General features: G+C 38.7%; 1 protein-coding gene across 2 annotated transcripts; it reads left to right on the plus strand.

The window, feature by feature from the left end:
* The first annotated feature begins 1,938 nt into the window (after positions 1 to 1,938).
* LOC132999362 (phosphatidylinositol 5-phosphate 4-kinase type-2 gamma-like) lies at positions 1,939 to 8,284 on the plus strand. Of its 2 annotated transcripts, XM_061069017.1 has the most exons (10): positions 1,939 to 2,061; positions 2,166 to 2,263; positions 3,573 to 3,669; positions 4,615 to 4,764; positions 5,960 to 6,106; positions 6,369 to 6,407; positions 7,395 to 7,508; positions 7,592 to 7,844; positions 7,982 to 8,085; positions 8,204 to 8,284. In XM_061069017.1, the coding sequence occupies exons 1-10, from the start codon at positions 1,939 to 1,941 to the stop codon at positions 8,282 to 8,284; spliced, it is 1,206 nt and encodes a 401-aa protein (XP_060925000.1). The 2 variants fall into 2 exon arrangements, with proteins under 2 accessions (XP_060925000.1, XP_060925001.1); XM_061069018.1 differs by lacking the exon at positions 4,615 to 4,764.
* The last annotated feature ends 4,214 nt before the right edge of the window (positions 8,285 to 12,498 follow it).

Here is a 12,498-nt window from a genome sequence, read left to right on the forward strand (position 1 = left end):
GATGTAATTTGGCATTTTGTATGCACCCATTATATCATATTTATATAATATTTTTCTTACTTTGAAGCCACTGTAATTTTATTTCTGTGTATATAATATATAGATGTTATTCTATTTATGTTACTTTTCATATGATATTTTATTTATGCTAATATTACTAATATGACTAGCTCATAAGAGCAGACACAAGACAAATGCACATGCTGGCATTATTTTCAAGTAAGTTCTTAGAAAAGTTTCAGTGTTTTGAGTTTCTGAATTGATATTTTATTAAAAATAAAAATGTGATTTCTCACAAAGTAAATGTATCTCGTCCCTTAATTCATTAGCAACAGAAGAAGAATGAGAAGAAAATAACTAATTGAAACCAGAGGTATCAGATACATCAACTTAAAAAACATCAGTGTGATAGGAGTTACCTGAAAGGACAGAAACCATCTTTGATCAAAATGTATTTGACATGCACGTTGACTTTTTGTGACCCAACCATTGACATTTATGACAAGGGATTTATGACATATACTGCAGCCGGCCACCAGGTGGCTGTCGAGAACCTTTGGCTTCACTTTTGGGTAGCAGTCATGTCATCAATCTTTATATATAGTCTATAGTCTAATGGTCATTTAGATATGTAGAGGAAGCACCTTTAAAAGTGGCTCCTAAACTGGCAACAGGGGTCCACCATGATGAGCAAACTGAATCTTTTTGATCATTTATTTCTTCAGCCATAAGTACTTCAACTGAAGGAGCATTAGATGGACAATCTACTCAAAACTCAAGTATGATATCAGTGTCGGCGTCAACATATCTATATATTGATCAATAGATTATTACTCTTTCATCTTAAAGGACCCTACAACTTCAGTTTGATGCAGTTTCACAAAACCAACACAAACAACAATTTTATAGAAGTAAAAGTTATTACAACAAACCCATGTTGTCATATATCTTAAGAGCTGTGAAATTATGACTTCATGATTGTAGCTAAAAATGTGTTTGAATCTCCTATAAACATTGGGTTAGAGATACGCTGCAACTCTTGAAGCTAGAAAAGATCAGACTTGCTCTGCGACGTCCTACTGATAACTTCAGCAGGATATGGCAACCTTTTATTACATACCTGCTTGAACAAGTGTGAAGTTTTGTCCTATATGTCATGTACAGTGTATATTGTCATTTATCATTACTGAAAACCACATGAATGATCTCTCACACAACTTATGTTTTGTCTGTTTTTTTTTTTTTGTGTTTGTTTTGTTTTTGTTCTGTTTTGTTTTATTGACGACAATGATGTCTCTATATATATATATATATATTATTTTTTTTTTCTTCTTTTTAAATTATTATTATTTAATTCTTTCTTTTCTGTTTGTCCCCTGGGGTGAGGGGGGGAGGGAAAAAAAAATGTTTTCATATACGTCTGTATGTATGAGATTTCATCTTCAATTGTGAAAACCAATAAAAAAAAATAAAAAAAAAAAATAAAAAAAAAAAAGTGTTTGAATTGCAGAGAACATGCTAAAGTATTACATCTCACACAGCAGTGGAAGAAGTCATCAAACAAGTACAAATAAATGGCTGAAAAAGTAAAAGTACCACATGAACTTTACTAAAATCTATTAAAGTACATAATAAAGTATTGGTCACATATCAGGTGCATGAATGGCTTCATATTATTTTTGCCTGTTGTCTCATCACAGCCACGTGTCTCTGTCTGATTCCACTGTTGTGAGACTGAATGCACCAAACACCATCACACTCTTTGGTCCAGTAGGTGTTGTATTAGTTCACAGCTCCACTCTGCTCCTGGCTGCTGCAGCACTGAGGCCACAGGGCGGACCTCAGCTTACTTTACATACACACAGAGCTCCACATATGACTACACACACCCTGCCCACTCTCACTCTCACCCACTGAGACACGACTACCTGGGACACCATGTCTTCTCCCAGCGCCTCGAAGAGGAAGACCAAGAAGAAGCACTTTGTACAGCAGAAGGTGGAGGTGTTCCGAGCCGGGGAGCCCGTTCTGAGCGCCCTGATGTGGGGAGTCAACCACTCGGTAGGTAGGTGAGCTGCTCACTGACTCTAACACGTGTTATAACTATTGATGTGAGCGTGAATTTGTTGAGCAGCTTTTGATCCACTGATTCTCCTCACACCCAGATCAACGAGCTGAGTCAGGTGCCTGTGCCTGTCATGCTGCTCCCTGACAACTTCAAGGCCAGCGCCAAAATAAAAGTCAGCAACCACCTCTTCAACAAGTATGTGCTCCACTTAGCTGTGTGTGTCTGTAACTCACACTGCTTCCTGTCCATTTACACACATTTCTGTGCCTGCTTGGGTTTGACTTGTCTGCCTGTGCTTATCAGAAATTGCAGACCCCAGTATGTCTTCTTGTTTACCATCAAAACACCTTTAACTACACCACAGCTGCAGCTATGACCACGAACAATGACTCTAACATGAGCCAAAAAGATGAAACAAATAAAGAAACAGTGCATGTATGGACTGCAAAATGAAATATGCGCAAAAGAGTGGTATTTTACTAAAGAATGTTGTTGTGAAAATGCAGCACACAGTTCCCATCCATTAAGCTGTTCCACGGGTTGTGTTGCAGCAGAATATCTATAGGTGCCGGATGAATAATAAAGTAGCTGAAGTTGATGAACTCATCTAAAAGATGTTTCAGGGCTCAAAGAGCACAACTAGTCAGTCAAGACAAAGTGTGAGACAGACTGTTTAACAAAATAATAACTATTTATGAAAGCTGTGAAATACATGAGGTTCAGTTTCTATAAGGGTGGAGTGTAGAAAACAGAGTGGCATTCAATAATCCCTTAATCCATTCAGGAATCCAGGTTGTGTAAAGACTTATAAACAGAGCTGGGAAGAACGAGAATATACTGTATGTTTTTCTTTGCCTTGGTCAGGCTTTATTCATTTTTCCTCCCAACAACTAAAAGTAAAACCTTGTCCAGGGCAACAGCTATACACGAAGAAAAATAACAATTGGGATGTGGTTACTAACTCTCAACAGATTGTATTCATTTTGCCAGTAGCTATGGAAACAGCTGTAACAAACAGCCGCAGATACACTTTGATAACATGTGAACAACATTTGAAAAAGTTGCTTTTGTGCACAAAACGTGTTTTTGTGCTGTATTTATGAAGAAGATAGATAAATAAGATAAATACATTGATTTGGCCAACAACGACAAGCAAATGAATACATCTAAATAAATACATCGCCCGGAAAGGTTACACTTACCCTGATCACACATAACACTCCACCTCATCCAAACCTATATATATTCACAGTGCAAATGCTAACTATAGACACACGTGACTGTACATTACTTTACTAACACAAGTGCATAAAACCCAACCCAATATCACTAAATTATTTATCAACTTATCAATATCAAGTGTCTTTGTGTTTTTCTAAAAATGTAAATTATATTGTTTCATTTCAAGAAGATACAATATGTGCCATTTTTTATCTTATTAAAACGTATTATGTATTAATGTATTAAATGTAAATGTATTAAAACAGGTTCTTTTGTTCCACAGAGAGAATCTACCCGGGCAGTTCAAATTCAAAGAGTACTGTCCACAAGTGTTCAGAAACCTGCGAGAGCATTTTGGCATTGAGGACCAAGATTATCGGGTAAGATTATAAACTTCAATCTGAATATGACAGTGCAAACATGGGGAAAAACGATTTAAATTGAAGCACAAACTCAGAACATTTGAGATTGTTTTTCTGTGTTTTGTTTTTTGAGAACCCAACAGTTTCTGGTTTTACATGCTGCTCTTTGAATTTGAATTTGCTTTGTGTGATATTTGCATGCGGGAGGTGACAAAGAGATGCATCATTTGGTTTGCACACAGTCACATGAGGCGGCTGCATGTGCACTTTGAACCATGTGCTGATTGGAGTCGGACTGTAAGGCTGGAAGAAAGAAAAGTCACAACACTTTGCAAACATCAATTCAACATTGATTTTAAGATCTTACTGACCACCTCTAAAGCTTGCAGGGGTCTGGCTCTAAGCTACAACACAGAATCGTTGACCCCTAATGTGCCTGCACCTGCACGCAGCCTTAGATCCTCGGGTGGATTCCTGCTGGCTGTTCCAAAGTTGAGGTTGAAAACTCAATGTGACAGTGCTTTTGCCATCAGGGCCCTCGGCTTTGGAACAGCCCACCTGAGGAGTGTGTTTTTATTGTTTTCCTTTCACCTTTTATTTTACTTGCTTATTTATTTTTACTGTCATATAACTTCTTTTATGTGTTCAAGTGACACAGCTCTATATTTATTAATTTAATTTGAACACTACTACCTTGTCTCTGACCACCTAAATGTGGTTGTCTGGCCTCCTTGTCACAATGCATCCTGCTAATTGTTATTTATCTAATATTTACCTTTCTTGCTTTGCTGTCAAAGCACTTTTTAAACTCTGTCAGTGCTAAAGAAAGTTTATTATTATTAAAATTATTATTATAACAAAAATAGGTCAATACAGTGGTCGATGTTTGCATTGGAAATGTATAAAAAGGTCTCAGTGAAAATGGTTTCAAAAACACGATGTTGTCCTCTCGCTCACCAACAGGTTTCCCTGGCCCACAGTCCCCCCCTCAAAGAAGAGGAGGGGCACAGCGTGGGCCGGCTGCTGACGTCGTGTGACCGCACCTTGGTGGTTAAAGAGATCTCCAGTGAGGAGGTCGAGGAAATGCACAGCATCCTCTCAGAGTATCACCAGGTATGAGGGGCACAAATTGGAAAAATGACTTCTGGCATCCGCATTTCTTGTCTAAACAACCACATGAAGCATTTACGCTACAGGTCACATTCACCCACTCAGCACTTTATCAGTCATACATCCACAGCCATCAGCAGCAATTCAGAGTTCAGTGTTTCCCCAGTCACTTTGACATGTGGACTTAAGGAGAAGTGGATCGAACCATTGACCTTCAGTTGATCTGCTGAGCCTCCTGAGACAAAGTCACCTACAACATCAACCACATACATACATTGAATCTCCGACTAGTAATTATACAAGACCAGAGCTCTTGCTTTTACATCAAAATCTTTTAATATCTGTTTATTTCTTATAATTATTCTCACTCTGGTTGCACTTTGTTACCTGTATTAAAAGTGCAAATTTATTATGAATCTGAATTAATATGTTGTAATGTAAGAGTTGCATTTACTCTGTTCTCTTTTGCCTTTTTTATTTTATTATATTTTTAACTTGCCACAGTTGGAAAATAAGTATTGTTTAATAACAATAATCTCATTATATTTATATAAATATATACATATCTATACACATATATGTATCAATGCATAAAAAAGACAAACTGTGGCTCATGAGAACCATTATTCAACTTAAAACATTGATTTCATTGACCATTTATTTGCCTTCTCTGTGGCTTTCAAACACATTTCATGGACTTTTTCAATGGATGAAGTTTCTTCATAAGTGACATGTGGAGAACAAACAAACAAAGATCAAGTTTTCTCACTATAAGACATTATTGGTTTTGTTCCGGCCTGATAAATCCCTTTTTATTCTTAATAAAATATAATGATAAAGATATTAATTAAAAACGATTACTATGAGGTCCTCTCTTTACATCCTTTTTCGGCATCTCATTGTGTTTTTTGGTTCATTCCCACCACTATTAAAGGAATGGTGTGAAACCTTGGCAGAAATGTGGAGCTTGTCACCCACATGCTTGTGAATTTGCACGGGAAAAAATTAACAATCCTAGTTTAAATATTTCCTCTGGATATTCGAGTTAGGGAATTTATTTTTGTCAAACTACAATTTTTTATTTATGGCTGGACAGTGAAGCATAGTCTGACATTTAACCAAAGACGGCAGCACCTTCATTAACACTCTGCTGTGTTATAGCTTCCTTCATCGCTCATTCACTGCGGTTCTCTTCCAGCACATCGTCACCTGCCACGGGAGTACCCTGCTCCCTCAGTTCCTGGCCATGTACAGAGTCACAGTGGAGAGCGAGGACACCTACCTGTTAGTCATGAGGAACGTTTTCAGCCACAGACTGCATGTGCACAGGAAGTACGACCTCAAGGTAAAGCCTGCAGGAGACGTGCAGCAAGATAAGGATTTATATAGACTTTTCTTCATTCCACTCACCCTCATTGCAACAGAATTTATTGAGCGCTGTCAAGAGGCAAGTGCTGTCCAGAGAGATTTAAATTCTCCAACTTGAAATATCCTGTTATTGCAGTAAATAATTCTACACAACCTTGAATTTAAGTACTTCCTTAATGTATCGTGTTACCGGAGCATCATGTGATAAGGAGTATCAGTCACTGTCTTGTTGTCCTCAGGGGTCACTGGTGTCTCGTGAGGCAAGTTTTAAAGAGAAGGTGAGTTCAGATTTTTTATGATGTAAACACCAATATCGCCTTTTAAATGATTGTGTTTATTATTGGCAATTCATAGCATACGGTAATATGCAGTGCTCTACCCAAAATGTAATCTGGATGTGAACCCTAAGTGGCCCATGTGGTGAACAGTGAACAGTGATCAATTGAAAAAATAAAATCAATATTAATATCAGCCTGTTTTATTTGATTCATTGGAAAGATAATATATTAGATCCTTCATTTGTAGCTAGAGCTTCCTCTGAAGCTCCACATCCTGTGTTCCATGTGTGTTCAAGTTAGGATTATCTCAGGTAGTAGTACAAAGCGAGGCGCAGACCTTATAGTACTATAGAGAAAATCGCACCAGCTCTCACAATGAGCATGAACATGGAGAGGAAAAATTCCCTCTTGTGTTCACATTGTGACAATTTTTTGTTTCAAGATGAGGCTTTCAAAAAAACATGTTTTTACAGAAAAACCCCTCCTCAAATGACTTTAAATGACATCGGGGGCTTAGTGTTTGGGCCGTAATGACTCTGACCCAGATAACCTGCTGTTAAAGAGCTGCTTGAATGGATGGAGTATAAATAACTGCAGAGCTGTGGGGAATCTTTGATCTTTTCCAACTGTGGGGGTATGGAAAACAATTTTTGTGGTTAAATCATTTGGCTTTTATGTCACTGGAAATGGGGCGACTGATCATGTTTAATGAGAAACAGAATCAAAGCCCTGTCGTTGTATGCCTCCACTGAACAGTGCAGTTCCTGACATATTGTACAATATGTACAATAATACAAGGTCACTGTGACCCTTGACCACTGAAATCAAATCAATTAACCTTTGAGTTCAGGTGACAACTGGTCAGAATTTGAAGAACTTCGCTGAAGACAGACTTGGTCAAGAGCACCTCTGGCCATTGACTGTCTCTGGGACAGAGGCATAAAGATGCTAATATGATGTAGTTGCTCTTCACTCTGCTGTTTCCAGGTGAAAGAGCTGCCCACCTATAAGGATGTGGACTTCAGGAATAACATGCAAAAAGTGTATGTGGATGAAGAGGAGAAAGAGAAGATCATGGACAAACTCAACAGAGACACTGAGGTAAGACTGGAGCGTTTGACGGATGAATGCCGTCATAGTTTTCTTTTAATATGACGAATGTGTGTGTCTGTGTGTGTCCACAGTTTCTGGTGCATATGAGGATGATGGACTACAGCCTGCTGCTGGGCATCCATGATGTAGAGCGGGCTGAGAGGGAGGAGGACGATGAGGAGGAGGAGGATGAGGAGACAGGGCTTCCCTATGAAGAGGAGGAGGAGGACGAAAACGGCCTGGCTTCCCCTCAGGGCATCGCTGGGTACATGAACTCCTTCAAACCCATGGGTGCTGGGGAGTTTGACCCTTATGTGGATGTGTATGCTATTCAGAGCGCCGTAGGTGAGTCCTGACAGCTGAGCTATCCCCAGGCTGTAATGCACCCCCAATCTCACCTTACACTGGGCTGCAGCAGTTCAGATTGTTTACGCGCAGATCGATATCACCCACCCGATGCTGTGAATCACTCCCTTGTATAGGTGCACCCCAGAGAGAGGTGTATTTTATGGGCCTGATTGACGTGCTGACACAGTACGACACCAGGAAGAAAGCCGCTCATGCTGCCAAGGCTGTCAAACACGGGGTGAGAGATCAGAGTTGTGTAAAGGGCTTTTGCTTCTCTCTCCTGCAAAGTGTAAAAGGTTTCTCTCACTCTCTTCTCCGCCTCTTATCAAGTGTGTCTCTGTCTGTGCTTTCTGCAGGCGGGAGCAGAAATCTCCACGGTTCATCCAGAGCAGTACGCCAAACGATTCCGAGAGTTCATCACCAAGATCTTTGCCTAGTTCAAAGTGCACTCCTCGTTTAATAAGAAGTCCCATCATACACAAGGGCACAGAGTCAAGTCAACGTCAAGCAGCATTGAAAATCCACCATTAAAAGATGTATATGTTCTTCTGTTTACCCACCATGTCATTCTGCACTGCGTTGACTTTGAGGACGGAAAGTTTGAGTGAGGAAGTGGATTGTGCAGACTGGAAGGAAAGTGTTGCCGTTGTTTGTGGGCTTCTTTTGTTTTCACTTTTACAGATTTGCGAAAAACAAACCTTTTAAGGTGTTAAGCTTACACCTCTAACATAAGTGTCTTCTTCAGTGGCCACTGGGGGAGGAGGTGATGAGAAAAACATGTTGTCTTGGCATGTTTGGCCCTAAACCATCCAGCTTTCCTTCAGTCAGTCTCCACTGCTTCCCCGTTTTGATTTCAAATATTGATCTGTGACTCCCTCTATATCAATAACAACCCTCAGCATACAGAAATGATTTGAGCCTTTCTGGGCAAATCTACAGGGTATTTGAAAGGAACAAGAACTAAACACTTTCCCTTTTTTGAACGTAGAACAAGATGGAGAATATGTCTTGTACGTTCTGCACTGATTAATGCCTAATGCCAGTTGATGTTGGCAAATGATAGGGACATGTCTTCAGCTGTTTACCTTAGTGTCATCAGGTGTTTCGGCCTTTTAATCCTTGGCAAAGTTATTAAGGATAATAGTAACATATTCATCTCCCTTTTAAGCATCAATTTTATATATGACCTCTGCAGCTCTTACATAAATTTAAATGAAATAAAATGTTTGGCTTAATGACGCTAAATACAACCTGACTAATGGTAGCATCCATATTTAACACATGATGTAGGTCAAAAGGAAAATCAAGTAGTTAAATATCTTCTATGTGATTATTAAATGAAAATGTAAACCCATTGAAAACATTGCTTATATTGAGGAATTTACTACCTGTAATGATATTCTGATTATGTGTATTAAAATCAATTTCCACAAGAACCTATACCAGTCTATTAATTTCCACAATCAGACTATTAAACGCTCCACTGACCCGTGACCTCAGAGAGCTGCCTCTGGAAACACTTTGGCTTTTTGTGAATCATTAATGTGTGAGTAAAATACTTTAGGCAGCCGCAGATTTAAGCACATATTGTCTTGTTTCATTTGCATTTTGAATGTCTGGATCCAAAAGGTTTATCTTGCACGTGTCCAGTAGAGCTGAACGGCTGAACACTCCCCCTCAGCGTCTGTGGTTCAGACGGCTCCGAGACTCCAACAGCAAATGTGCTCCTTTAAAACACATCATTAATATTGTCTTTATTTTCGTCCTCTGTCCCTGTCCTCCTGGCACATATTCCTGAATACCCTCCTTAGATTGTCACCAGGATTTTTCAGCAGAGTGGACAAACAGGCCGAGGAGCGGCAAGAAGATGAGGAGAGAGAAGCTTGTGGCAGTGAATCCAAGATTATTTCAACTATTTATTCAAAATAAACAAACAGAATACGGGCATATTCACAGCAGCCTCGCTTTATTTTGTGAGTGGAAAGGAATTTTATTTTTATTTTCAAGATGAGGTGGATCATCTCTGCTAATCATCATCTTACATTGATTCGTTTTGCAGATTATTTTCTTTGAATATGGTTTTAAAGCAATGAGGGATTTCAAACACTCTGCTGTTGAACTGGTTCTGCTCTCAGTTTCAATTTTAGTTTTCAAAACTCGCTGCAGAGCAGAGTCATGTTGGAATATAAAAATGGTCCAAAATGAACCCAAAAAGATTAAAACATACTACATCATGTCGAGCTCTAAAACAGCATAAAAAGACCAACAAAATGTAACTTTGTCCAACATCAACATTAAACTTTGCAATAATTTCTCTATTTTTAATGTAAGACACCAACAACCATGATAACAAATGTAAGCCTAAATTCACCTCGGAGTAAAACATATTGGTCTTTTCTTAATCATGTACACGTTCCAGAGCCAAAGAGTTTTATAGCAATGTCGACACAAAGAGGTGGATTGAATCAATGTCTGTATTGACCTGAAAACACACAACTGCTTTTTCCTCTTTCATGCATCACAATCTATAACAAACACATACACGGCCCTGCAGTTATTCTCAGTTTATGGCTACAGCTCGTCGAATTACAGTTCAACTCTGGTTTGTGGGGCTCAAATCATTGAAAACTATAATCTGAAATCTCAGGAGCGAAGCAAGTTGATTCAGTGAATTACAATAGTCATCTGGCCTTGAGTTTTCAAACCATTTACAATGACGTGCATTTCTTTTTAGAAGTTGTTGATCTGAGTTATTTTTCTTTTGGTACATTTGATGGTTATAACGACAGCCTTTTCTATATATCTGTATCATTCATATATATCATTATTCAATATCATACATTTCAACCTCATGTTTTCTATATTTCACTATGCTTCCTGAACTCTGATGCATGTTGGCATCAGTGCTGATGTTGCCTTTGAGTCGATGTGTTTGTTTGCCTCACGTTTGTCTTTAAATGTGTTTGCACAGGGAAAAACGTTACCACTTTGAGTCCATGAAACTGAAACCATCACAGACACCGTGTGATAATATAAAAAGACTTTGACCTAGAAAAAAAGTAGGTCAGAGCCAGTAGGGGCCTTTTAAAAAGAACTGGTCTGATCCAGAAGATCACCTGTTTAAATGCTAGTAAAGTGTTAAGTGATGACCACGGACACTGGAGGACTCCACCTGTTCAAGGCAGCTACGCTCTCGGCTCGGTGATGCAACCAATGAATGATATTCATGTGCTGGAGCCTCATGGGTGTAAACTCTATAGATTAATTAAAGTATCCATATAAGTAAAAGATATAACACATATATATATATATATATATATATATTAAATAATTAAAGGTTTGCTAAGAGCCCCGACACAGAAAAACACACACAACTCTGACAAAGTACCACAGCTTGAGCAGTAGCCTTAGTGTATTGATAATGGATGAATGCCCTATGAATCATTCCATGGGTATAAAAATACAAATGGAGAGAGATGCTTACATCACAGACACGTACACTCAGCGGAGTCTTCAGATCTACACAAAATAAATACATACAGTTCTGCACGACGGTTGTTTTTTTATGCATTTTTAAAAGTAGTGAATTTGGGGCAACATGCCTCTATTTCATGTTGATGACAGCCACTTGCAAACATAATCGTCATCATTCAAAGGCCAAGTTTTATAGATCAGATCCTTGGATATGTTCATCACAGCAGGAATATTGTCTGGAAAACACGTTTGTGTTTGAAATGATAATCTTTGTATACATTCAAAAATCAAGCCATCTCGCGTTTACGCACTCTTCTCGATAATGACCTGCTGTCACGACACACAGATCATGTGCTGTGTTCATGTCACACACACACAGTGATGCAGACGTAACATAGAAATCTCAGTCGAGGGAAAACCAACACAAGAGGCTGTGCAGTAAATCTCTGAACAGCTATAGTTAACCCTTTGACTTTTATACACACAACCAAGGGTACAAATCGTACAATAACAATCTGCAAAATTAAGCACTTTTAAATTTGTAGAATATTATAGTATTTTATCAATCTATCTCTATACAGTTATTTTTTTAATCTCTTTAAAACCGTTTGTTTTTCAACCATTGTAAAGTTTCTTCTTTTTCCTTTTTCTTAAATCAACTCACAGGACATAATATTCGCAGTCAGCGACCGGCTGTGCTGAAGGCAACACAGTATACACACTCTGAATTTCAAACGGACATTCATGGTCAATAAAGTTAGGAAGAAGTATGGATGTGTTTGACGTTTGGGATTTCAAGCGAGACAGAGTCGGAAAAAACAGAGACGTCCATCTCTCTAATAGTAAACTTATTGCAGCTCTTTACTTCTGGGCTCCAGATGCTCAGCTAAGCTGTTTGAGGCCAAAGGCAGATTTCCATTCTCAACAGAGTAAATATACTGCATTTGTAACAGAGTCAATATTCAAACCTGGTGGAATAATAACTGCATGATGAAAAGTGAATCATACCAGCTGGTATACAGTGCAATACATTCCTATGAAGTCTGAATGCAGAGGAATCTGGACGTCATGTCGCGTGTGGTCAGGATTTTTTTCTTGTTTTGGTTAAATCATTCAAGCAGACTGAATGTGCCTGTGTTACTACCAGTGTGATTTCATCCCTGAAACACACACACAC

This window comes from Limanda limanda, chromosome 4, assembly GCF_963576545.1.
Source record: "Limanda limanda chromosome 4, fLimLim1.1, whole genome shotgun sequence".
NCBI classification, from domain to species: domain Eukaryota; kingdom Metazoa; phylum Chordata; class Actinopteri; order Pleuronectiformes; family Pleuronectidae; genus Limanda; species Limanda limanda.